This window comes from Cyanistes caeruleus, chromosome 9, assembly GCF_971803275.1.
Source record: "Cyanistes caeruleus chromosome 9, bCyaCae1.hap1.1, whole genome shotgun sequence".
Taxonomy (NCBI): Eukaryota; Metazoa; Chordata; class Aves; order Passeriformes; family Paridae; genus Cyanistes; species Cyanistes caeruleus.
Genome location: NC_141709.1, coordinates 29,719,297 through 29,744,831, shown reverse-complemented (window position 1 = coordinate 29,744,831; position 25,535 = coordinate 29,719,297). Strand labels below are relative to the sequence as shown.

The 25,535-nt window shown below is 41.9% G+C and overlaps 1 protein-coding gene and 1 long non-coding RNA gene across 16 annotated transcripts in view; both read left to right on the top strand.

Moving 5' to 3' along the window:
- GLIS1 (GLIS family zinc finger 1) overlaps positions 1-19,430 on the top strand; it is a 187,669-nt gene extending 168,239 nt beyond the window's left edge. For all 15 annotated transcript variants that reach the window (XM_023932390.2, XM_086842185.1, XM_086842190.1 and 12 more), the window contains 3 exons: positions 10,466-10,650; positions 15,510-15,677; positions 18,773-19,430. In XM_023932390.2, the coding sequence (XP_023788158.2) occupies positions 10,466-10,650; positions 15,510-15,677; positions 18,773-18,909 (490 nt within the window). In that variant the 3' untranslated portion in view covers positions 18,910-19,430. The remainder of the gene's footprint in view (positions 1-10,465; positions 10,651-15,509; positions 15,678-18,772) is intronic.
- LOC147651746 (uncharacterized) lies at positions 8,948-9,584 on the top strand. Its single transcript, XR_015273916.1, has 2 exons — positions 8,948-9,035; positions 9,506-9,584. It is a non-coding gene; the product is annotated as an uncharacterized LOC147651746 (long non-coding RNA).
- Positions 19,431-25,535: the final 6,105 nt, after the last annotated feature.

The following is a 25,535-nucleotide window of genomic DNA, read 5'->3' as shown; positions in this document are numbered from 1 at the left end:
GGCATCCAGTTGCATGACATAGTTACTTGGAATTTTTCAGCATCTCAAATACCATTTTCTAAACTCAAAATAATCTTCATTCAGCATTGTCATTCCCAGTCCAAGATCCTTCTGCTGTATATAATGCTTTATTCATTTATACATTATTCATGACTGCTGAAATGCAGTCTGTACCTGACATCTTAATTGCAAGTGCAGAAACTTTGTTTGAACTAATTAATAGTCCTTGAGTTTCATTTAGCAGAGTTTTGTTTAAAGCACCCATCCACTCAACTGGGCAAAATCACGTAACACTCTCATGCTTGGAGCCCTGGATTCCAGGGCTGTTCCCCCTGGCCAGCTCGGGGCAGTGCCACCCCTCCTGGAACGTACACGAGGTTTGCAGTGGGAAGGGAACCCCTCCCAGTGTTCCCTCCCTGGGCACTGCTGCAGCTCTGGCACACACAGGGGCTGCTCTGGCCTCGTTTCTCAGCTGTCTCAGCATTCGGGTGTGAGCAGACACAGAGAATTCCCGCTCTGTGGATCGGGACCATGACAAGGCTGGATCACATCGTGCATGTGGCAGGAACCAAGTGATTACTATCAAGAAATCTAATTACTGAGTCATCAAATGTGCAAGATGCCAAAAATTACATGAGGCAGAGTACAAATAGTCTACTCAAGTTTGACATGAGACTCAGAATTTGATTTAAAGGCTTTTTCTTCTTTTTTTTTAACAAAAAAGCCCTATGTTACACTGTCTTTTGCCAAAGTCAATACCAAGTGCAGCAGTCAATTTTCCCAAATGGTTTGCTGAGACATTTAAATAGTTTGACAAAATTATCTAATTCACTTGAAAATGTTCTAACAAAATCTGACCTCATTACCAAATGTATTTATACTGGCTTTATTCAACATGGAGCACATTTTTTCAAATTCTGGAATGAAGTGTATGCTACACTTAAAAAATCTACTTATATTGATATTAATTTAGCTAAAAGTGGTTGGCTGAGAAATACTTCAGCATGCAGAAAGTGGGCTTGGCATGATCCAGGTTAAAATGTATATTTATATTTTATTTCAGGTAGCAAAGGTTTATTTTAGCATTTCTTGTAGCATTTGCCATGTATAATGTCAAACTGGGTTTCATTTTGCCCATTGCAAAAATAGCCTGTTTTGGTTTGTAGCAGAGTGTGGACAGAAAAAACAGCTTTTAGTATTAAATCTTGGGTGAATGTTGCATTTGGCTTCCTTTCTACTATTTTTTTAGCTGTTATTATCTAAGTCATCTAAAAATGTACTTAGTTTCATTTGTAGACTATCTGTGTAAATTGCAATTTAGAATATTCAGTGTGATAAATTATCAGCTTTAATGAAACTGATCTGACTGAAGTTAAGTGAGTTTGAGTGGTGGCACCAAGTTTGGGATTTGCACCAATTTAGTGCAATGGCCCAACAAGGTCACTTTGTAGGACCTGAACATGATCCCTGTGTGTGTGACTGAGGCTCTCTGTCACTTGTGCTGCTGTGACAAACAGCGCTTCTGTTCCCAGCAGGAGCTGGGGCACTGACAAATAATGGCTTGATTGGGAGGGTGATGTGTCTCCAAGGGAAAGGAAAGTGAAACCATTTTTTAATATTCCTGTGGTAATTTAGGTCATTTCTGCTCTGTAAACACACCAGTAAATGAAGAAGTAGTGGGATTAAGGCATCTGTGATGTGCAGAGGTGGTGATTAATGAGGACTCTGAGCCAAATCTGGTGAGCCTTTAATATAAAGGATTAGCTCTAAGCAAGGTGAGAGGGAAGGGCTCACACAACTCCCTTTGCCTGGACTTCTCCCCAGCCAACTGCAGCCAGCTCAAACCAGGGGCCAGACCCCCCTGAAGTGACACTGACCCCCCCAGAAAATCACAAGAAATGGGATTTAAGAACTATCAAGTGAAAAGAGACATTTTAATCAGGGCGCTTAAACATCAGAGTTTTTGTTTGCTTGCTTCTTAGCACCTGTTATTTCAAATACCACAGGAATACTTCAGTGTAAAGAGTTCTCTGTTAAAAACTTAGTCCTTCACTTCTTTTTACATCAAGTAACATGAGGTACACAGAGCCTCCCTTCTGCTCAGCCAGGGTACACCAGATTTGAAATCCCTTATATTTTTAAGCTTGAAACTAAACACACAGGGTAAAATCTTGTCAGTTATATGGGGGAGATTCTTTCCTGTGCTGTCTCTTTGAGCTGCCAGGATCCAGGCCAGGTAGGAAAACACATTTGTGCTCCTAATTCTCGTTACTTTAGGAGACAATTAGGTGTCTTAGCCACTTACGTCTGATTCTTATTAATCTTGTTTATTGATTAATCTTTTCATTTAAGTTTAGGAGCTCATATAATTCAGTGGACTAGGAACTGATATGCTATTAGGATCTTTGTAGGAAAGAAACTTTAACTCTCTAGAAGTGCTTTGGAGAACTAAATACCTGCACAGACTTCCTGACAGACCAAGGAGATCCATCCCTCATTCTCTGTGGATTCCAGTGGAGAATACTCTTCATTTATAACAGAATACACAAGTCAGTGGTTTAGTCTTCCCTTCAAAAGCACTAAAACCAGTAACAAGAAACAGATATCTCTGACAGCTGAAAACATTTTCAATGGAGGAAGCCAAGAACCCTTCATAATTTATCTCAGTGTTATGGATCTGAGCACGCAAAAGGGGCATCAGTACATCTGTCCAGAAAGAACAATGTACAGGTGCGGCACTGAGCCCCACGAAACAAAGAAAATCAGTAATTAAAAGCATCTGCTTTCAAATCCCAAGTCATTTATCTCGTTGTAGAAAATGTGATCAGAATTCATTCATAATCATGTCCAGATAGGCTTATACAGGTTCCCCCCCTCACCTCCTCTTTAAGCAAAATTAGCATTAGCATAGGCTTACTTCAACAGTTACATGCCTAAGGATAACCTGGTGCTGCATCCTGGGGTAAATGCTGTTTGTCCATCAGCTGAAATAGGTGGGTAAATGTTTCATTTGAGTTTCTGAGAGGGCTGGACTGACACTCAGGATCCTGAGAGCCTCTACCAGAGCCTCTCGAAGTAAGGGCTGTGGTGCCTGCCCAGAGGAGACACTGTAAGGAAATCTGAGTGAGAAATCAGAGTTACAGGAGAAGGTGGGAGGTTAAAGGAGATGGTCAGAGTAACTCAGAAAGCATTTAAGATGGATTCAGCCAGAGCTCTGCATTACATTAATGATTTTAGCCATTACTGGATTTATCTGTAGTTAAATTTACACTTAACATCTGTAAAGGTGGTTTTTTCTCTTTTTTTCCCAAATTTTGTTTTGTTTTTTAAGCAAAACCACTGCAGTTTGATGCAAACCATATACACCAAAGACAGGAGTTTATAATGGTGTAACAAAAAATGAAGCTGTTTTCACATCTCCCACTATTGTGTAGTGTGTTGTGTTCTACCTAGCAAAGCTGAAGACAGCAGACATCAGTACCTGTACAGAACCCACCTGGAAGCATCTTGCTGCCTGTTAGCCAGAGAGTAATGACCTTAAATGACTGAAATAAGATAGATCAGTCAAGCATGCAGCACATGCCACACAATCTGGAGTAGACAGACTCTGTTTGATTACATGTTTTTGTAATTGACTTCCTGGCAATCACTTGAACCTAAGGCACTGCTCTTTATTTAAATAAGTTTTGATATTTCTTTGACCATATTAATAAGGCTTTTATTTCACTCCAAAATACCTTTTTTTTGCTAGATTGTAAGCAAGAATAATTTTTCAAATCTCCCTCATGCGTAGTGACTTCCACTGTAGCGATTCATCAGCTTAATTTCAGAGGTTATTAAACAAACCCTTATAAATACAAACATCATTTGGAGTGGCACAGTTCCAGTGATGATCCCTATGAGGAACTGCTCTGCGGAAATTGCACATCTCAGGTCAGAACAATTGGAGATACTCATTTGACACAGAGTAAGTGTGTTTGTGTGTTTTGTGAGCTTGTGTAGATGATGAAATGCATGACAAACACTGAGTTATGTTCTGTGCCCCACTCAGACTTGCACATGTGTTTGCTAGAGCAGACAGGGAGTATTTCAGGATTTCAGGAAGCCCCTCTGGGCCCAAGAGCAGGCCCACACAGAAAACCCCTGAGTGTACCAGAAGAGGACTCTAAGGGCTCCTTTATGATTCTGAACATTAAATTGCTTTCTTCTCACTGTTACTGATATCACTAGGAATACTCTGAAGCAACTAAATGACCTGTGTCTCTCCAGTCACATGAAAGTTCCTGTGAATAATGTTCTCCATAATATTTATGAAGCCCCGCTTACTCCTTAGAGCTGAGCAGCTCCTGCACTTGTGGACTTGGCTCAGAGTGTGAGTGAGTGAAGGTGCAGAACTGGATCCAGCTAATCCAGGGTGGCATTTTGAGTAAAAATTAGTGTTTTGTAGCTGTCTAAAAGCCAGAAAAAGGCAGTCACTGCCTTGGCACTACTTTCAGGATGTCACACACAGGTGTGTCACAGGCTGCAGCTGCAGCAGAGCAGGGACAGAGCCTCTGGCCATGCTGGTGGGAAAACCAGAGACAGGGTATTGTACATTGGAGTACCTTGTTGTACCTTGGAGTCACAGCCCCAGGACTTGGGTGCTCATTGTTTCTAGGAAAAGATAAGAAATGCAATGATGCCCAGCAAGGTGATCTGTGGGGAAGAATTTATTATATATCGGGGCGGGGGGGTGGCTAAGGAGAAAGGAAGAAAGAGGGAGAGAAGGAAAAGATTCCTTGCATTCCAGAAACGTAGCCAGAGGCACCTGGCAGTGATTAGTGCAAAGGTTCACCAAACTTCAGATAGAGTCTGTCTTACAAAAAAGTCCAAAAGAGTGAACGGTGTAACTGTTTCCTGAGCATGTGCTGACAGAAATTCCCATAGGGCAAGACCCAGAACAGAAACACGTGGCCAGAGATTGGGCTCTATCCAGGGACCTGATTAGCAGAGCTTTACACATCATTTTTAATATTATGGGAAGAGATGAAAATCCGTGTTAACTTTTTTTTCCATTAAAAAAAATAATCTCCTAGTCCTGGAACTGAATTGGACTTTCTCACAATATCAGTGACTATAATGCTTGGGGGAGAGATTTTATGAATGAACTGGTTGGTTTTATGGGAGAACCTCATCTCATGGAAACTCTCAGTTCCTGTAAGTGGCTACAGTGCTGCACTTCAGATAAAATGTGGAGCTGCTTTGGTTTGTGCTTCTTACTCTGGTGTTTTACTTGCTGTTTTTCTTCATGTTAATCTGAGTTAAAACATGATTCTCAAAAGTCACGATTTTTCTATCTGGTAGTACTGCTGTGAATGGAACAGAATAGTCTTGTAACTGAAAATATACAAAAAATGATTTGACATAAAGGACAGATGTTTTTCAGTCTGGTTTTGGTCCTGTTTCCACTGAACTCAATGGGATATGGGTTGAGGTTCTTTGTCTAGCTGAGGAATCTGCCAATCAAGCCATCACACCATTAAAAAAACAACAAACCCAGACAGTTTTCATATTGGAAACATCCCTGTCTTACATATTTCCATTTGCACTTACACTTCATTCCTATTTATAATTAAAAATCTTAGTTTGAATTTATTTTTATTATTTTTCAATTTTCTGTTCCACTCAGTATTTACTAAGTATACTGTATGTAGTTTTTGGCAGTCAAGTTCTAGCCAAGCTCTCTTATCTTGAAAGGAGCTTTATAATTTCTTATTCTGTTAATTTGTCCTGGAACTGGTATTGAACAAAAACTAAAACAGAGGGCAAATCTATTTCTTCCTCAGACTAAGCACTGTGGATATATAGAAAACACCTATCCAGACATTGTGATGGAAATCTCACAACAATCCATGCCCATCTGTATTTTTTATTTTATTTTTCGGTTCTTTATGTTGCACTGATACTGGAACAGGACATTTTCGGTGTGTTTTCTGTAGGTCACTGATAGCTCATGGCATACAGGGGTAGTTCCCTCAACACAGGCCTTACTTAAAATTTAATATAAACTTCCACCACCCAAAATATATTGTTAAAGCATGATCACAAGAAAGTTTATATAAAAAGTTTTACTGGGATTTGTTTGAGATTCCTAAGGGGTGCACTTAGAAAGGGAGAGGACGATCAATTTTTTCTATGTTTTGACTTTAAATTTTCCCTTTTAAAAAGTTCTTCTGTTAGGACCAAGATTTCTGAGCATTCCCATTGATGTGAGTGACAAATGCTTTCCAGTAGAACTGAGGAACTGGTTTGTTGTCCATGACTGACACTTGGTTTCATGATTCTTTGTGGGTAGAATCCTACTTGACTGCTGGAGTTCCTGTGGGAAGGGCTGTGGAGCCGGGCATTTTCAGGCAGTGTTGGTGCAGAAATGTGCACAAGTGCCACAGATAAGGTGGTTACTCACTTAGGCTCAGTTATTCCCAAAGTTTTCTCTTTGTTGTGTGTATGAATCATGTAAGATTTTTCTGAGTAGTCCTTTTCCTTGATTGCCTGCTGATGCCTCCTCAGAGGAAATGTTGGCCCTGCAATCCCACCTGAAATCCCGGCTCCCTCAGACAGGAATTCCATCTCCAGACCATCCTCCATTGGTGCTTCAGGGGGAACTGGAAAAGGCCCCCAGTACAGTCACCCTGAGCTGTGTGGTGAGTGAAGAGAGCAGAATTCCTCTTTGCCTCCATGGGTGATCACTTTACATCCTGAAGCACAAGATATGATTACCCCTCACTTAGCATGGAAATGTTGGTTTTGGCCATTAAATTATTCAGTCCCTTCATAAAAAAATAGGTATTTTGTTTGATTCTTTGGCTCCTGTGGCTGTGAATGGCACAGGCCAGGGCATGCTGTGTGAGCAAAATGTTCCTTTTGTTTCCAGCCAGCTCCTTCTCTCCATGGTACATGTCCTGTTGTTCCTCCTGTGTCTTGGACAGGGTGGAGAGGAGGCTCCCCCATCACACCCTTGTATGGCCCTCAACAGAAATATTCCAAAGAGCCAGGAGACCTCAAATGTAATGAATTGAGGAAGGATACGGATTTTTTTTTCATGCCTGTGCAAGTATTTATATCTTTATATGTATAACTATATATAGGCACAGATATATATTAAAAGGCCCCAGAGGACCTGCAAATTTACTGAATTATGCAAGTTACAATTAAGGTAAAATATATGGTATATATTTATTATTACTATCCAAACCAAAGCAAACTGTGGTTTGTAGTATAGTATTAACAGGAAATGTGCAGGCTATTAGTTATTGAAACACACGTGCCTGAGCTCCTGCCTGGGAATTTTAGTGTATCCAGCTGAGTTCCTGCTGTAAGTCTTTCAGTGTTTCATCTTCCACACAGAAGGCATCACCTTTTAGGCTCTAATGCATTATTTGTTTAATTTGTATCAGGAATGATCCTCCTCTTTTAACAACCTGAGTATCACAGCAACCCAGTTAGTAGGCAGATACTCAGGAGAGAATTAAAAACACAGCACTGGAGAGTGGACAGCTTTGCTGATGAAAATCTCCCCTTGAGCGTGCCAGAGCACATTCACACACACACACACACACACACACACAGGGTAATATTTTAGGGACCAGCTTGAGCTGTAGGGATTGTGATGAATATTTTAAGGACACAGATCCCCACGTTGGCCACTTGTGCTAACATAGCCAGATTTTTCTGCTGAGGAAAGTTCTTTCCTAGCTGAAAACTCTGCCTTAACTTCCAGGAAACATATTAAATTCCTTGCTGAGAGAGCCTGAGCAGAACACAGCAGGTTTTTACGGTGAACTGCTCAACTCTGTGAAACTCTCTCGATGCAGAGGAGGCAGCGATGCTCAAGTGTTACCCGGAGCTGTCAGGGTTTCGGCTCAGGTTCCTGCTCCTAGGATACAGCTGCCCACAGGCAGCAATGTTTGCTGAGCCCCAGCACCGGGGCAGCCGTGGCCGGCAGGAGCAGCGAGCTGGCAGCTCCGCACGCTGCTCGGCATTCCCAGCTGGAGCAGGGCCCGCGCCCCTCCGGCCTTGCAGGGGACCTCACCACCCTTAAAGACAAATCTCAAATGTTTCGAGGCACAAATCCTGTCGAGCTCACACACAGGAAAAACAGGAATGCAAGAGTGTGAGTGAGGACAAGCACTGCTTTAAAAATAACAATAACAACTTAAATTCTTCTCCCATAGTTAAGATTTAAGTAGCCTCTGGGAGTAGTTAAACTGGGTAGGGAAGCTGGGATTTTTAGTATTCCCACAGCTGGATACCTAAGCGTACCATTTTTGTTCGGCAAGCAGCATGATTGCATAGAATTTAGAAGCACGATGGCCCATCCTGACAAAGCGCTCGGAGCAGCCCGGCAGGTCTCCGTGGGGTGCTGCGTTTCCCAGCAGTACCAGGACAGGACATTCCAAGAGCAGGCAGAGGAAACCCAACACAGGCATTTGCAGAGGACTCGCTCCCCAGAAGCATTTCCCTCCCCTATTCACAGTGGTTTCTGGCTCATCCCGGCATTGGAGTTTTTAGTACGTCTTTTGTTTCTCTTTTAAATGTGTGTGTGGTCATTACCCATATAAATGTCACTATCATGACTTCTTTTAGCTATTATCTTTCCAACGAAAACAACTGCAATCTTTTGAGTCTCAGCTAGAAGCGTTTCCAGGCGCTGCTGGCGCGTGTGGGTCGGTGTCTGTGTCGCCGTGTTGCGGAGGAGGGCCCGGGCAGTGCCTCAGCCCCGGCAGAGCGGCCCGAGCTCCCGTGAGGGCGCGGCGGGCCCGGCCGGGGCTCTGCAGAGCCGGGCCCGCACAGCGCTCGCAGGGAATGCGGTCCCGACAGCTCCCCGAGCCCCGCCGCGGCCGCGCTGAGCCCTTTGAGGGAAAGCTCCGGCCCCAGGGGAGCTGCCCCTGGCGTTTGGCTGCTGCTGCGCAAATAAATCGGTGTTTTCCCTGCATCTGCCCCTCAGCAGCGCGGGCTGCAGAGAGAGTTTGGTCCCTGACCTGAGCAGAGCACAGGTGGCCCCAGCACCCCCCGGTCCCTTTTTGGCACCTCTGCAGCCCCAGGCCTTTTCCAAACCAGAACAAATAGGATATTTTTCTCCTTACGTGTTGGCTCCTTTAATTCGACAGTAGCCCTGTTTCTTTTACATTACTGATCAGCACTTACTGCAGGGGGTATCTTTCTCACAAAAAAAAACCCTGTTTTCCAGTTCTTGGATTTGACTTGAAATGATCCTTGCCTTCACCCATTTAACAGCACTAGTTTAATTCCTCAGTTTAGTCTGGGGAGATTCAGTCTTTGTGGTTTGTATTACAAGTCTTGCTTACTTGTTTTGGGAGATGGAATTTTTTGAGCATAGGATGGGCTTGGATTGGTTGATTTAAACCCCTTCTAATATTGAGAGCCTCACTGTGACAGCTTTTGGCAGCATTCCTGTGCCTCTCATGTTAAATTTGGTTAAGCTATTGTCACCATTTATTCACAGGTCCCCTCTGTTTACCTCTAGCACGTTCCCATGTAGTGCTTAGCCCTCACTGGAGCACAGCCTCACTCCCAAGGTCAGTCCAACTGCTCCAAGAAGCCATCATGTGAAATGATGGTTTATGGTGTTTGAACAGCTTGTAGGGGTAGAGGAAGACACCAGTGAGAGATTTGAGTTTTTATTTAGTTCATTTTTGTCTGCCTCCAACCGTTTGTGCTCAGTATTTTTTCCCAGCTTGGTGATACCTATTACAACCTGCAGAGGTTGTTTTATTTTTCTTCCTCGGATTCTGTAGCTGGGAAGTTTCTGCAGGGTGTCTCTCAGACATTGATGTGGATTTTGCAGCATCTGAAGGTTTTGGTGCTGCTCAAAGAGGTCCTTCTTAGGTTTAGCAAAAGCTCCAGAGGCAGCAAGAGAGTGTGTTGAGAGCTCTCCATGTGCTGTTCGACAGGGCACCACAGGGCTGGAGGGCACAGGGCCCCTTGTCACGGGGTACGAGATCCACTCTTTGCTCATCTGCAGGGTGAAACTAACGCTTTTCTTTGTCTTGGCTGTAGCTTGACCCTGTTAAGCTGTGAAGGCACTTAAACAATTTACTTGCATTTCCTCATTCTAGCTACATTTTCCACTTCTGTTTCTGGACATGTATCTCAGGTGACAAAATTCTAAATCAAACTGAGCTGTGTTTAAGTTGCTCTCTCAGGAGTGGTGTCATTTTGATCCTGTCATTACAGTGAGTGCAGGAAGTCAGTGTAAAGGAACAGAATTCCTTGGATAACTCTCTTGCCTCCTAGCAAATATCTGAAGGTAGCATTGCATTGTTGTCCTTTTTTTCAATATAATTTGTACCTTCTAAACAGACTTCCCTGTAGTTTGGCCATTATGGAAATAGTTCATTCAAGTATTTAATTTTGCCATATTATGATGTGATATGTGAAGTTTTTCTGTATTTTCTTTTTCTAGGCTTGCTCCCAACATAATCTCTCCACTTGTCAGCCCCCTGAAAGCTTTAGTTCCACCTTCCCTCTTGCAGAAACACGGCTCTCCATCATCCCACAGCCAGTCACCCAACGGGCAGCAGTTTTCTGGGATACCAAATACACCGTACACCCCATTTCCCAACCAGTCTGTACAGCAGGGATCTCAAGGTAACTCTTCTCTCTTCTTATTTCTTGCAACTTTTCTAATTTCTAGCTGGAGAGAAGGAATTTATTTTGCTTTTTCATATTTGGCTAATATTGTCAGCATTTCAGTGGGAACTCTGCTTTTTAAACTGGATTGTACATACAGATGGAAATTTTCAGACAGGTCCATGCTGTTATATGTCATCATAATGGGGAAAGCTGTCCCAACAGCAGATTTATTGCATTTATTCAGGTCCTTCAGTAGAAGGCTGCTGGTCATGCAACCTGGAGAGTGACCCTGCAAGAGCCATCCAGTCCCAAAATCCGTGAGGCACACCTTGGCAGTGTCCTGTTCAGTCCACTCATAGTGATGCACAAGACATGGAATTAGACAAAGAAAACAAACTTTTTTTTAATTTATTACTCGGAAGCTTAGCTTGTTTCACATTATATAGTGCATGTAAATGCACTCTGTACAACTGTAGAGTGCCTGTGGGGTTTGAGGACAGGAATGGGAGCAGTAAGCAGCTGTCCCACTGCTTAATTTAAAACATTTTTTGTTCTGTATTACTCATCCTTTTTAATTGTGAGCTTACATACCTATTCTGGAGTTCTGCTGTGGGAACTAATTAATGTTCCTGAAATTTTTGAGGCACAAATTAGCAAGATATTACTATCATCACAGATTCTTCCACTAACAGGAGCATGCATATTTCAGAAATCTGTTATGCAGTCCAGATGGAGAGCTGCTGAAATTTGGTAAATATTCCCAATAAAGAAGTGTGCAGGACATCTGTCTGCTTGCAAGAGCCTGAGCACAAACCCATGAGCAGCTCCCAGCTGGGATGGGGCTGGGTATACCAACAGTTCCCTCTGCCCCTCGTTCTCAGAGCAGTGTTTTTGCTCTTTGGTTGGACAGGCTTAGGCTGAAAAGTTAAAGCATATTATATTTAATGATTTGTGCTGAAGGGAAAACTAACTCAACCTGATGCTCAACAGATTATTCAATTTAAAAAGATTAACTCTGTAAGGGAGAAGTGGCAGATTTATGATAGCATATAATGATATATGATTATGTTGCTGTAATGAGCTAAATAACTACAAGCCACAAGAGGAAAGTTTAGCAGCTCATTACTATGGCAGAAACAAATGCATAGACAGAACAAGTTTTGAACCACTTAAATAAATTGACTTTATTCCTTAAGAAAACCACATTTCCTTTTGAATGAATTGTTGCTTTCTAAGTGTTACGTCATGTGGTTTTGAAAAAGCAATAATTTTCCACTTTGGCCAAATTTTGAAGTATTATTATAAATTAATTATGGAAGTGGTCATTCCAAAATCAGTTTTGATTAGCAGCCTTTGAAACCAATTATCTGTAAACTGTACTTAACTGTACCTGCTCTACTTTTTCTTTCTTTTTTTTGCCTCTCAGTTCATTAAGAGCACATTTTTCTAATGGAATCTGTAATAAACTGGGTGTCTTGAATTTTTGCCAAAAAAAGGTACACCACATAAACCTAGTGTAGAACCAGGCATATGTACAGAAGCACATAAACAGTGTGGATGTGGAATTTTTAGGAGATGGCAGCTTCGTCAGGCTGGTAGCAAAAATATTGATAATGAAAGAACAAGCTGACATTATTTATATGTTTTAACCTAGCTGTAGTAAGATCACATGGAAATCATTACATGCTGAAAGAATTTGGCAGGCAATGGAATCCTGTAGTTATTTATACCTGACATGATTTCTTGTCAGAAATTTTATGGAATTTGAAAAGCTGAGATTTATTTGCAAATACATGTAAATGACATGACATAACAAGATGGCATTTAATAGGCATATTCCAATTATTTGCTCATTACATCATTCGTTTTAAAGCTGCTTGACATTTTCTAGGCTGTGCCTTAGAGAAGCAGAGGCAGCCAGTGCACTGTGTGAAGTGGCTAAGTGCAGCTTTTCTGCCACAAATTATTTCAAAGCAAAATTTTAACTAAATGTTATGTTTGGAACTCAGTTTATTCCTTTATGAACTGTTATATTTCTACATCTACTGTACATAAAACATTTAACAGTGATCATTTAAACTGACAGGGAATTTAGTAAATTCTTCACTTGAAAATAACCTCAGAAAATTCTTGCTTTAAATCAAAACTGAAGGAAAACCTGAAATCCGTGTGGAAAAAAAATATTGGTGAAACACTTATTGCCAAGTTAGTACTACAGATTTTCACTCTAGAAGGAGCAGGGATGTCTGCACTGGACCAGTCTTCTTGGTTACTTTGTATTTTAACCCCTGAAGGGAGTGTTTTTTAAGAACTTGTAAAAAATGCTTCCTGTTTAGTTTAATCAACCACATGTGGTTGTTAATTGAATGCTTGGTTATGGGATTTTAATCATATTTTAATTCCCCATATTTTCTCATTGAAGCATTTAAAGAAATCTAAAGGAATTAAAAAAATATAAAAATAAACCACAACTAAATGCAATGAACCCAGAGGGACCGAAATCCCATTTTTAGTGTCATGCTTTGTTCTGCCTGATTTGTGTTCCTGCTGCACCCTTTCCTTTCCTCACTCCATGTTTTTTCTTTAGTTTCACACCTGCATTTATCCCACTTGTAGGCACATTAGAACAGGGAAAGTGCATTTCTCTGTATTTTCTCTGTGAAGCACTTGGCAGAAATCAGGTCCCGGTGACCTTGGCAGTGCAGTAGCACCGGGATTTTCCTACAGCCCTTTCTTCACTGGGTGGTTCCAGGAACACTTTTTCCTCTGCCTTCTCAGATTATTTCACTGTGTTGCTGAGGGATAAACACTGCAATCTAAAAGAGGATTTCATTGCTTATGGCAGTTCTTTTCCAGACTCTGATTCTGAGGCAGTTCTCTGCTTCAGGTATTTCCAGACAGTGTAACTTAAAACACTTCAAAATAACCTTTCCCCACAGGTCTTGGGAAAAACCCTGGATCTGACTAGTTTGAATCCAGTTCTGTCATGCTTGGATGCTCTCTGCTTTTCTAAGCCACTGCACGAGCTCTGTAGATCATGAAGATTTTTAATTGATGTAACAAAGGCAAGCCTGGGAGCACAAGGGAAGGACAGCACTTGCAGGGACAGAGAAAATACACGTCATGCCTTCCCTAGGAGTGATGTCTATAGCAGACATTCTGGAAAAGATTTTTTTTTTTTCTCTAGCAATGCATCTAAGTGCTTCTGCAACCAGTTCTTCCTTTGAAGCCAAGTGTCTCTTTTTTTCACTGCTCATCTCAAAAGGATGTATTTTTAGAAGGCTTACAGCAAGGACCTTGTGTTTTGTAAACAGAAAGGATAATTATCAAAGCCAATCAATAACACACTGTACCTAAAACCACATCAAAAGAGGGCTGTGCTACCTCTCATAAGAGCTCCTTGGTTCTTTGAGCCAGACTCTCCAGGCAGTAAATAGAGGTGGCTGGCTGTTTATTCCAAGGAAGGACATGCATCATTTAATGCTCAGCTTTCCAAATTTTTGTGCTGCCTTCTCCATAGCAGCAAATACAAGCAGCCTTGGTACTGAGTGTGTAGTGTCTTTATCTAAGAGTCATCCATTAGGACTTCACTAATCATGGACATTAACAATTCAGGTATTTTTTAGTGGATCATACATTCTCAAGAAATTAATCATCTAATCCTTGCAGATTCTGCCAAAACACATACTAAAATGGGAAGCTTCAGAGCAAATCTTCTACCACTCAATGAGTTTATTGCATTTCTACTCAAGAATTGCCTCACTTGGCCTTATTTATTGCCACCATAGGAAATACGAAGTGGCCAGACCCCAAACTTTGTCTGGTACTGCTTGGTCAGGCTTTGGTAGTAAAGGGAAAACACAGAGAAGTGTGGGAGACCTTACTGAACAGGAGAGAGCTTGCACACTGCAGGAATTGTAAGGGACACATTCACCCCATACAGCCCCAGGTGCTCTGGGGACAGGCACAGGGATTTAATTTCTGAACAAACAGACTGAAGAGTGCACAGGCAGCCCGGCAGGGCTTTACTGTTAAATATCTTCTTTTGTTGTCTACAACTCATTCACAACTTCTGATGGCAAAATCCAAACTGCTGGGTACTGATATTACAATACTTGGGGAAAAAACCCAGGATCTAAGAAATGTTGGGTATGTGGAGGACGAGAGTCAACCATGCCCCAAAACCAGAATGACTGAAGCAAGCAGAGACCATGCAGATCTATCTTAGCACTTTCCAGAAGCAGAAGAGCCTCTGGTTGAACTCAGTCTTCACCTGTCAACGATCTGGAGTCAGTCTTGCACTTCTAGGTCAATTTTACCTGCACACTGTGGCCCCCTGTGTCCAGTGAAAGGGGGTTCATTTGAATCAAGAGCCGTCTGGGAAAGAAGTTTGAGGGACCTGTGAAGGTGCTTTGGATAAACATCGCTGTCTCCAGCAGTGCACAGCACACACTGGATGGGAAAAGACTTTACTTATCTGAAAACAAAGTACTCTTCATTTAAATACTGCATTATTGTATTTAAATTAACAGTGATTCGTTACAGAGACATTCCCTTAGGAGCTGAGCATCCTGGACCTGATCCAGTGGAGGGCTTGGACCCAAGTGTGCTGTTGACTGTGTTCAGCTGATCTATTGCTTGAAATGAAGCCCATCCTTGAGATTTTTGCATGATGGGGATCACAGTCCACAGCACCTTGTGGGACCAAGTCTGATGCAGCTCTTCTGTAACTGAACTTTATAGAAAAAGGTGATCATTTTTCCAGAGGTAAAACTGAGGAACTAGCCCCCCTGCAACAGTAATGAAATGCTGTGGCAGAAGTGGAAGTAGTACCATTGCAGAAGGATTGAACTGTGTGCAATATCTGCTTTCAGGTTACCAAGGCAGCTTTCACTCCATACAAAACTGTTTCCACTATGGAGATTGCTACAGAACAATGGACCAGTCTGTCAGCAGTGATGTGCTCACAGGGGAATCCCATTGCTTCAATCCTCTGAGGCAGAATGGCTATCACATCCTCAATGCACCTTTAGCTTCAACAGGTAATTTATTCTACCTGTAAGGAATTATGTGTGATAATTATGTGTGAAATATGTATGATATTTGTAGCAGGAGGGGCAAAGAACACATTTTATATTCAATGTTACAACAAAAACATGTTTGTGTAAAAAAACAGCCCTGAAATTCATTTTCATCTATAAAACCCCAGAAGGAAAACATTTTTTTTCTTTAATCCTGCTGTATTTGACTGATAGACAAAGTCTCTTCCATTCTGCCTGATGCCATAGGCAACACCCCCCTTCAGGGAACTGTCGAGGCACTGCCTACATTTTTTGTGTGGTCTGCTCATTGCATATCTCAGGTGTGCTCAGGCAGGCTTTTATAATCAGGTCAAAGTTATAATGGCTACATTACTATAGTACTGCAGTATTTTAGTATTCCTTTTTTTTCTACCTTTAAAATTCAGAATTGACAGAATTGGTGAAATCAAACAAAATGTGAGTATTGTCAGAGCAATAAAAAACAACCATTTGCTGCAATCTTTACTTAAGTATCTCCATGAAAGTTCTCTTCATGTCTGCACTCAGGAGGGCACCTCAGTTAAGAACGATACTGAAAACATATGTTTAAGTGCTTTTTGAATTGGGGCCTGAGTCAGACCACAAAATTAGAGTTGACTTTCCTGTTTGTTTTGTATTAAAGGAGACTCTGTTCAGAGCAAGTGTGCATGCATTTGTCTGCTGTTCCATTCTGGGAAGTGCATGCATCAGTAACCAACACAAGGGAAACATTTAAGATGAAATTTCAACTTCAACTTTGAATTCTTTAGTGTTACTCGTAAGTTTGATATTACTAAAACATAGGGGTTTTTTATGTTAACATCAAATTTCAAGCTTAGATTGACAGCCTGCAATATTTAAAGAACAGACTAAATAAACTTTCCAAAAGAAATTGTAGCAGTAAAGAATAATACTGTGGCAAGACACCAACTTCAACAACAGTTGATTTTTCTGTCTGGGCCTAAACTATCATGAAATGTCTCTGTTTAGTATTTTTGTTTTTAGAGTGGTTATTGAGGCATGCAAATACTTAAAAGGCTGAAACATAAACATGTATGAAATATATAAATCTCATCTTTTAGTGTGTAAAATAGAGCCATTCAGGTTTGCAAGATTCATCAAGGCTATGCATTAATTTTTTTCAGGCTTTTATAGCACCATTAATATTAAATGAGATCTCATCTCACAGGAATGCCAAATGTGACTGGCAAACAGCTGTTCCATGAATCACATTAACAGTCAATAAATTTTTATTTTCTGTTCAGGACTTTGGATAGTTTACTCTATCTGGAATCTAATAATGATTTCTGGGGTGTATGCTTATCTTGGGTTTTATCCATCTGTGGTTGTGTATCCACCCTGTATACAGGCTCATCAAATAGAAATTAGCATAACATAAACACTCACAAAACTTATCAAAATACTGGTCACTCCACTTGGCCCGACACAGATAAACACGCTGAGGTTGTCCTCCAGAACCTCTGGACATACACTGTGTGCCAAATTTCTGCAGACAGCAGAATCTGACCTGTAAACCACCAGTAAATTAACAAGTTATAGGAAAATGCAGAAATGTAAAGTAGAGAATTTGACCTCAAATAATAAAAACATACCTAACAGTAAAATAGCCACAATGAAGTGGACAGGTTTTCCTGCAGCCAGGACTGGCTGTGTAGGAAGCAGGATCTGTCCCTGACTGCTGGTGTGGTACCACTTAGCCCTGAGGACCCTGTGGAGTCTGGGCAGAGTTTGGCACTCTCTGCAGAGGTGCAGGCAGGTGAAAAAGACAAGGGGAAGGCTAAAGACAAGGAATGGCCTCATTTTTCACCAAGACACAGAAAAAGAGTCATTTCCCCATGGCCCCACAGACTCCTCTGTAGAGCTGAGAATGGAGCCAGGGCTGGTGCTTCCAGCACGAGGATCAGCCATCCCCAGTGGAGTCCCCACTCTGTGTAAGGGCTTGACTTCCTGTGTCAGGCACAGGCATTTGCTAAGCTGCATCTTGTTCCATGTGCTCCCTCAGCTGCTGCTGCTTATTCCAGTTGTGGTAGGTGGGCTCGGGGGTCCTTGGGGGTTCAGTCCAAGGGTCAGAACATTGTGCTGAAGTTCACACAGATGCTTTACTAAAGACCCAACCCAAATCAAGGAATAAAAGAAAGCGGAATATGTATAAAAGATGACACTAAGGGGGTAAACACAGCAGAGGGGAAGTAAGGAGGAGCTGGACTGCAGTAAAATGAACATGTGCATGTGGGCCTCGACTGGCCAGTTGCAAAAGCAGGCGATAGGTGGATCATAACATCAGATTTTCATGTCCTTTGGGTAGGCAATGTCTTTTTTTTAGACTCCCTGGCACTCCAGCTGCTGTAGCATCTGGTAGCATGGCAAACCTGCCCCTTTCCACAGGGATGTGCAGCACAGGTTTGTAATAGCTGTGGGAGTTTGACATTATGAAAGAAGCACAGAGAAATTCTTTCCTACTTCTGTGGCTTTCTGGTAACCTGGCAAGCAGCAGCTGCTTGCCCTGGTGGGCTTTGGTGGGCTGAGGTTCAGAACTCTTTCCATATATCCTGTGAGCCTGACCTACCCCAGTCATGCTTCCTCAGACCTGCAGTATGTGGAGAGCAGTAAATGTAGGATCCAGATTTCTGGGTCTTAAGAGCAGCTGGGAGACACATGGAATATTTTTTCGAAGTGCTATTAAAAGGAAAAACACAAACCAAGAGGACTGCATCACATCTAGGGCACACTTTGGATCGTTGTCCACTCATTGTTTTGATGTCTTATTCAGAAAATGACTGTGACTCCCAAGAGAGCCGTGCTCTGATACTTGTACTTCACTTGGAAATGCACAGCTTTGCACAGAAACCAATGGGAGCACCAGCTATAATGACACAAACATCCACTGAAATTTGTGCAGCTCCTGGGCAGGGCCTTGAACAGTTGTCTTTCCATTAACGCTGTCCTGTCCTGTCCTGTCCTGTCCTGTCCTGTGTGATCCCAAGCCCCAGGCTGTGCTTCCCTCCTCTTGTGCACTGTGGCACTAATTCATATCCATGCCCTTGTCACTTTTCCAGGCTATGAGGGGATCTCTGAAGCCCAGTGTGTATCTGAGGACATGGTCTCCAATGGAACAGATGAAAATGGATTCTTCCAGAACAGTGCCTTTGATCACTGCTTGAATCACATTCCTTCCATCTACACAGATACCTAAAACCAGTGCTGGCCTTGTTTCCTTTATTATACCTATAACTGCATATGTAATAACAAAGGTGTTGTTCAAGTACTTTTATTTAGTCTGTATCCCTATATGTGCTCATTTAAATGAACACCTCACATTTACCAAACCATTTTATACATGAATAGTCTGTATAAGATAATATTGGAACCTGTTCCTTTGCTGTGGCACTTTGAAATTCATGCTTTAAGGAAATGAGGAGCATTTCAAGCAGCTTGTTTTGTAAGTTCTCTCAGTAAAGTGTAAATGTAAGTTATATAATGAACCTGTAAAGATGTTTTCCTTCTTGGAAAGTATGCTTCAATTTGAGAATGTTGTTCCCTTTAATCAGTTTTCATGTAACTTGTTGGTTCGGTCTTCTCTTTTTTCTTTTTTTTTTTTTTTTTTAACTAAAAGGATTTTTTTAATCAGAGACCTCATGTATATAAAGATCTACATTTGCTCAGCTGGTTTTGTATTTTCAGTTTTACAAGAAAGCATTAAAAACTGGAAACAAGTGTACTGTCCTTTCTTAACAGCATTGGGCACCCTGATACTGCATTCTTAACATGCCTGAGAGGGATTTTAACAAAGCAGTGACATCTACTGTGACTTAAAACAGCCCACTTGGTGGGCTTAAAACAGCTTGGTGAAGAAAACCAAGGGGTTTCCAGTGAAACAGGGATCCCCTGCAGTAGTTTGGTTCCCTGTCACTGTGGCCCTGGCCCCACTGGGCTGCACTTGCCAGTGTAGTGATGACTCCTGGGAGAGACACATTCTGCGAGAGGCCAGGTGCCCCCAGCGTGTGCCAAGCAGGTCTGTTAGAGCTGAGCTCCTGGAAGTGTCCCACGGCACTTTGGGAGAACAGTAGGGAAAAACTAACTGGAAAAAAAAATCTTCTCATTTACAAACCACTGCAAGTTGAACAAATAAGGGCTGTCCAGACCCTGCATCAATCCATGGCTGTTCACTTAGAGAGCTACTGAAAAGCCCAAGCTGGGTTGAACCCAATCTGTGGCTGAGGATGGTACTTTCCTTTTTTTGTCTCTTCTCTCCCCAGAAATGTGGGACACAGCTCAGGTCCTACAGGGCAATTGTGTGTATTGTAGTCCCAGGACCCCGCAGCTTTGGTGCTGTGGGAGCGTCAGGATTCCTGGTGCCCCTAATGCCTCAGCCCCTGCAGCCTCTGCAAACACAGAAATTCCCCCTGCACCGAGGCTGATGCAGGGTAACCACAGAGCCTACACGGTGCACTTGTTTCTCCAGGGTCTGGCTGCACCTTGTTAGTGCATTTGAAGGGGCGTCTCTGTATCCAATTTAGCTTTCTGTCCTCAAGAAATTTGAATGAAATTTAGACATTCAGGAAGTTTTAGTCACTACAGAACAAGGTTCGTGGGGTTACATGACCCGACGCGCCCGTTTTAGCAAGGGTTCCTCAAGTCTCTGGCTCTCGAGGCCACGCAGTGCCAGCTGCAAACCCATTAATTGTGGCCCAGCAGCCCTGGCAGCACTGACTCATCATTCCTCTCCTAGAACTGAAATGTACAAAAGCTCCAAATTGTGCTCTAAGCCTACACACGTGGCTTTGCTTCTGATCATGGCCACATTTGGCTTTCTGTCCTGTTTATTTATTCTGATGCTTCATTGTTGGAGTTTTTTGGTCTCAGACACAAGTGGGCAGAAGTCTCTCCCAGAACATTAAACAAGGAGGCAGGTAGCTTAACAACTGCCAGGCAGGAAGAACTGGGGCTTCTGAAGGGAGACTTAGAAAAATATCCAAAGCCCAACAAAGCTGTAATGTCTGAGACAAAAATCAAAATAATTCCTGTGCTGCAATTAGCCGGAAACACAAAAAGGAAATCGTGACTTAAAAACAAGAATAATTCAATTTCCTAAAAATTAAATAAATTCTTCCAAAAATGACTTTTTTTTTTTTTTGTTAAAAATATAAACTGACCAATCCTAAACATATTTGATCAATTACAAAAATTCTTATGTCACAACAACCAGGCTGTTCAAAACCACACAATGATTCACAAAGGTTTGGGAAACTTAAAGCATAGCAGCTGGGGTGATGATTTAATTCCACAATCTGTGTGAATCAGGTTTTCTGTAAATTAAAAGGATAGATTCAGAGAAATGCAAAGGCACTTGTTTGAGTCTGTATGGTTTGGAAAGTTATCCTTAATAAAGCCAGTAAAATACACAATAGCACAAGTTAATGGTTACTCGAGTGCTGTGTACCTTATTATTTCCTTTTATTACATGTAAGTAGGGAAGTATCTCATGTAAGCTTTTCCTAAAGACACAAAGAAACCTTTCAAAGGAATTTATTGCTTGGCAAGTTTCTCGTTGTGGTGCTGTAAAAACCCCAACAACTAATAGATATAATAACTGGGGTAAGGCTTTATGTGTAATAGTAGAAAATTATTACCCTGTGGAATTAAAATGGAACTGCTGGTTCCAGTTGACTGTCAGATACTTTTTCAATCTAAGCAACAAAATTCAACTAATAAATTACAACACTACTTGATAAATAGCTACAAATCATTTCCCCACTGAATGCAAACCCCGTTTACCCCTGTGCATATACTCTGTGTATGCAGGACACTTTAGGAACAACTGAAATAAGATGACCTTCAGTGGCTGATCAAGCTGGGAGAGAGACAATTAATTTCAACTTGACACTGAAACAGCAAAGGGTTTCAGTGCACTTCTCTGCACTCTCCACCAGCTGGGCTGGAAGCCAAACATTCAGCAGGACTTCAAAGCTTTTAATATAATCAAGCTCAGGCTTTTCATTGTATAGAAAACCAAAATGCTTATTCTGTTCCCATCCTGCTGCAGAAGATCACAGAAGTGATGGTCCTGCCGTGTTCCAGAGGGGCTTTTGCAGGTGAGCTGAGATGTGCACACAGAACCCCAGCGTCGTTCAGGCTGGAAAACACCTCCATGATCATGGAGTCCAATGTGTGGCATTTAATGGTAAAATACCACTCTTGTAATGCCCTCATTCCAATGTGGCAGCAGGGCACAGGGATGTTCAAGGCCAAAGGCTCAGGTGTGCAGCAGGAACAGCTACAGCCTGCTCAGGGCTCAGATGTGCTCCCAGGGAAAGGAAACGGGCACCAAGTACATTCTCAGATCATTTTCTCTTCTTCCTTTTCTCTTCTTCCGTGCACACCCAACAGCAGGAACAGCTGCTGCTTGTGGAAAGGCTCCTCTGTTTCTGAGACTGTCCTTTCAACTGGATACGTTTTCTAAATGGTAAAAGTCCAAAAAGCCAAATTCCAGAGCACATTAAGAGCACCGGTTTGATACTGCAATAGCTCTCAGTTACGCAAGCGGTGCAAAAAAAACCCAGTGCTTAAAACAACAACCAAGTATGTGAAAATAAACAGTGACTGTAAATTGAATTTAAATTGCATAAGAGAAAAAGATTTCAATGGGTTTTGTTATGATCTTGTTAAGACCTACACGATTTTAGTTCAGCTCTCCAGTAATGTATTTGTATTAAATTAGGTCAGTGCAACAGAAGATGAAAAAATAGCCAGCCTATATAATTTAATTCACTGCAGCACAAAGCCATCAGAATATTCCCTCCTGAGATAAGCCCTTCTGAGATCTGCAGAGTTACACTAAAAGCTCCTCTCTGCTTAAATTTCAAAGCAAACTGCAAACTCCCTGAGGTGATTTGGGAGTCCATGGCCCAGAGTCAGCAGAAGGAGGGCTGTAGCCACAGATTATCACAGCCTTGCAAGGTTGCCTGTCTCAGCTCCATGGGCTGAAAACCACTCAACCATGACAGAATTTTTCTTTAAACCATTGAATCTGTACAAAGTCCCAGTCTAGCTAAAGGCCTTATAACACTGAGCTTTCTACTGGATTCCTACTGAGAGGAAATTTGCCCATTCTTGTGGCAAAATGATTTTTGTAGTGGTGGTGAGGCCAGAAGAAAATAAAATAATTCTTCTGTGCAAATACAGGTCGTCTGGCTAGCACCAGTAATTCTCATTTAAAAGTGCATTTCTGTCCTTATCTTATACAGAAGTTCAATTCATCAAGGACACAAAGAAAAACATGATGCTAATTTTCAAAATTCTTAATGAGGTTAGGCCTTCTTGATTTCAGAGTTTCTGCCTCCTTTCTCAGAGTCTGCAACCCTCTGAGTGTGCCTGTGGCAGACACTGGACTAGAATGAGCTGCTGGGCACAGGGACAATACAAGAGACATGGCCTGTGGAGACACTGCCTGGGACTGGGCTAGGAAGGGCACACACTACGCTGCTTTCTTGGAGGATTTGACCCATCTTCCCACACTTTAAGGTTCCCTTCATTTCAGAAGGGCAGCAGGACACCCCCATCCTCAGGGCAATGGTAACAGAGAGCCCCAGATCCCCACACCTGGATCAGTGTGTGGGTCAGACAGCAGACCCAGGGTTTTCAATAATTCAGGGAAGCTTCCTTTCCCCCTGATCCAAGTGTCCATGCGTGGTCAGAGCAGCACCTTGGCTTCCTCTTGGGTGCTGAGAAGGAAAAAGATGCCTCCAAAGGGAGTGTCAATGTGTCCAAGAAGGTGTTGAGGAGCCACTGTCTCCACTGACTGACATCAAAATGCAGACATAATAAACACCTCCCAGCACAGCTCCTGTGATAAGGAAGGCTGAGCCTGTGCTGAAGCAGTATCCTACATCCTTTCCTGAACATCCAGTGCTCCTCTCTGAAACAGAGCATGCCCCACACAGCAATCTGAGCAAACCTGGGACAAAAAGAAATCCTTCTCAACCAGAGTTTGCCCTGAGTAAGGGACATTGCTGAATTGCAATGGGCTGAGGAACAGAATTTTAAAGGTGTCAGAATGCCTAAAAATGAAAAAAAGGACTAAGTGATTTAGGTTTGTTTGTTTGCTTGTTTGTTTTTAACACAACTGCCTTAAATTGCTTGAATTTCATCTCCAGGATTTTATTTCCTTCTGATAAACTCTGTTAGGTGTCTGTTTGCATCTTTAGGCATATTCTTCAAATCTGGGCTATACTGCATTATGAGTTTTCTTTCCTATCTCTTTGAGTTGAGAATCACACATTTGCCTAAGGAATTCTCTGTGGAGTTGAAATCTGTTAGGATTATAAATACAGGCTGAGCTGGGAACAGGCACTGGAAACTGCCATGAAGACCATGTACAGAAAACAGTGATTCTAGTCACACAAGATACCTGATACAGTTGGCAGGAAGGCAAAGCTAAACAAATGCAGGTTTACATTTTACTATTTAAAGAATAAAATATTCAACTTGAGTTCCATTAACACCTGTCAGAACTTTGGTACATACTCAAATCCACATTTCTAATTTTACTGCTAAATAATCCCAAACTTGGCAGTTAGAAGGTAAAGCAAAATACCTAAGCTAAACATCTGAAGCAAATTGTAGCTCTCTGGAAGAGCCCTTCTGCTGTATAAATGAAGGTCATATGTATAAATGATTAGAAGCTTAAGGAAATATGTCTTCTGCTTTTCTAAATTGATAACATACATATTGCATTAATATTCCCACATCAATTATTGGACATGTTCCCTGCTGTAAGAAAAACTTTTTTTTTAATAATCCTGTGGAATAATATTCTTATACTAGCACCATTAACTCTTGACATGCAGAGGGAAAAGAGGTTGATTTAATAAACTACATCCTGAAAAAGCAGTGTGTCAGTCCCTGGAGGTGCCATCCCGTGGGTGCACCAGGTTTTGGGGACAGTCTGTAAGATGCAGGAGTTGTCCTTTCCCTGATGAAAAAGAGAAAGAGGTGACAGGTCCTGGTGAGGATGGGGTGGGAGGAAGCAACCCAAATACTTCAGTTTTGGTGTTGAAGTCATAGCAGCTGCACCAATGGCTAATCCAGGAGCTCTGGTTATTTATCAACAGCAAAATAAACCAAACAAACATTGCAGAAGACTCTTTAAACATTTTTTTCTCTCTGTAAGGAGCAGCTCCTCCTTGGCAGTGGCCATGGGGCAATGTGACCACAGCAGGAAGTGGGGAGGACCCCCAATTCCCAGGCTCTCATGATGGATGGGCTGCCCACAGCTCTCCCCATGAAGTCATGCTGCTTCTGCTGACTGTCACCCCTTTGACTGCCACTAAATCACACCTGCCAGAAAGAACTTAATCCTAAGGCTCATAAAAATACTTTTGAAACAGTTTTTTCTCTTTGAAGTGTACCAGATCTCACAAAATACCAAGTATTTTCCATAAATATTCCCAAGCTAAAATACACCTAAAACATCTATAGGGTCTCCCATATCATTCTACTGGATAATGTATCCCATTATACCCTGAGCACCCCCTGCATGTCAGGAAACACCTCTTTTCCCAAGGGAGATGGTCTTGGCACAGACATGAGGGAGCCCAGCTCTGGTGCTCTGTGCTGAGGATGGCAGCAGAGTCACCAATTCATCACAGCTGATGCTGAGCGCAGAGAACACAAAAATGCAAACAATATTTATCACTTCTGACAGATTCCTTTATTTTCTGCTTTTTATTAGCTGACATAAAGTAGGCTTTTTTTTTTTTTTGCCAGAGACAAAAGTCAGTGGGGTTGTATGGAACAGAGGAATTATTTCCACCGAAAAAT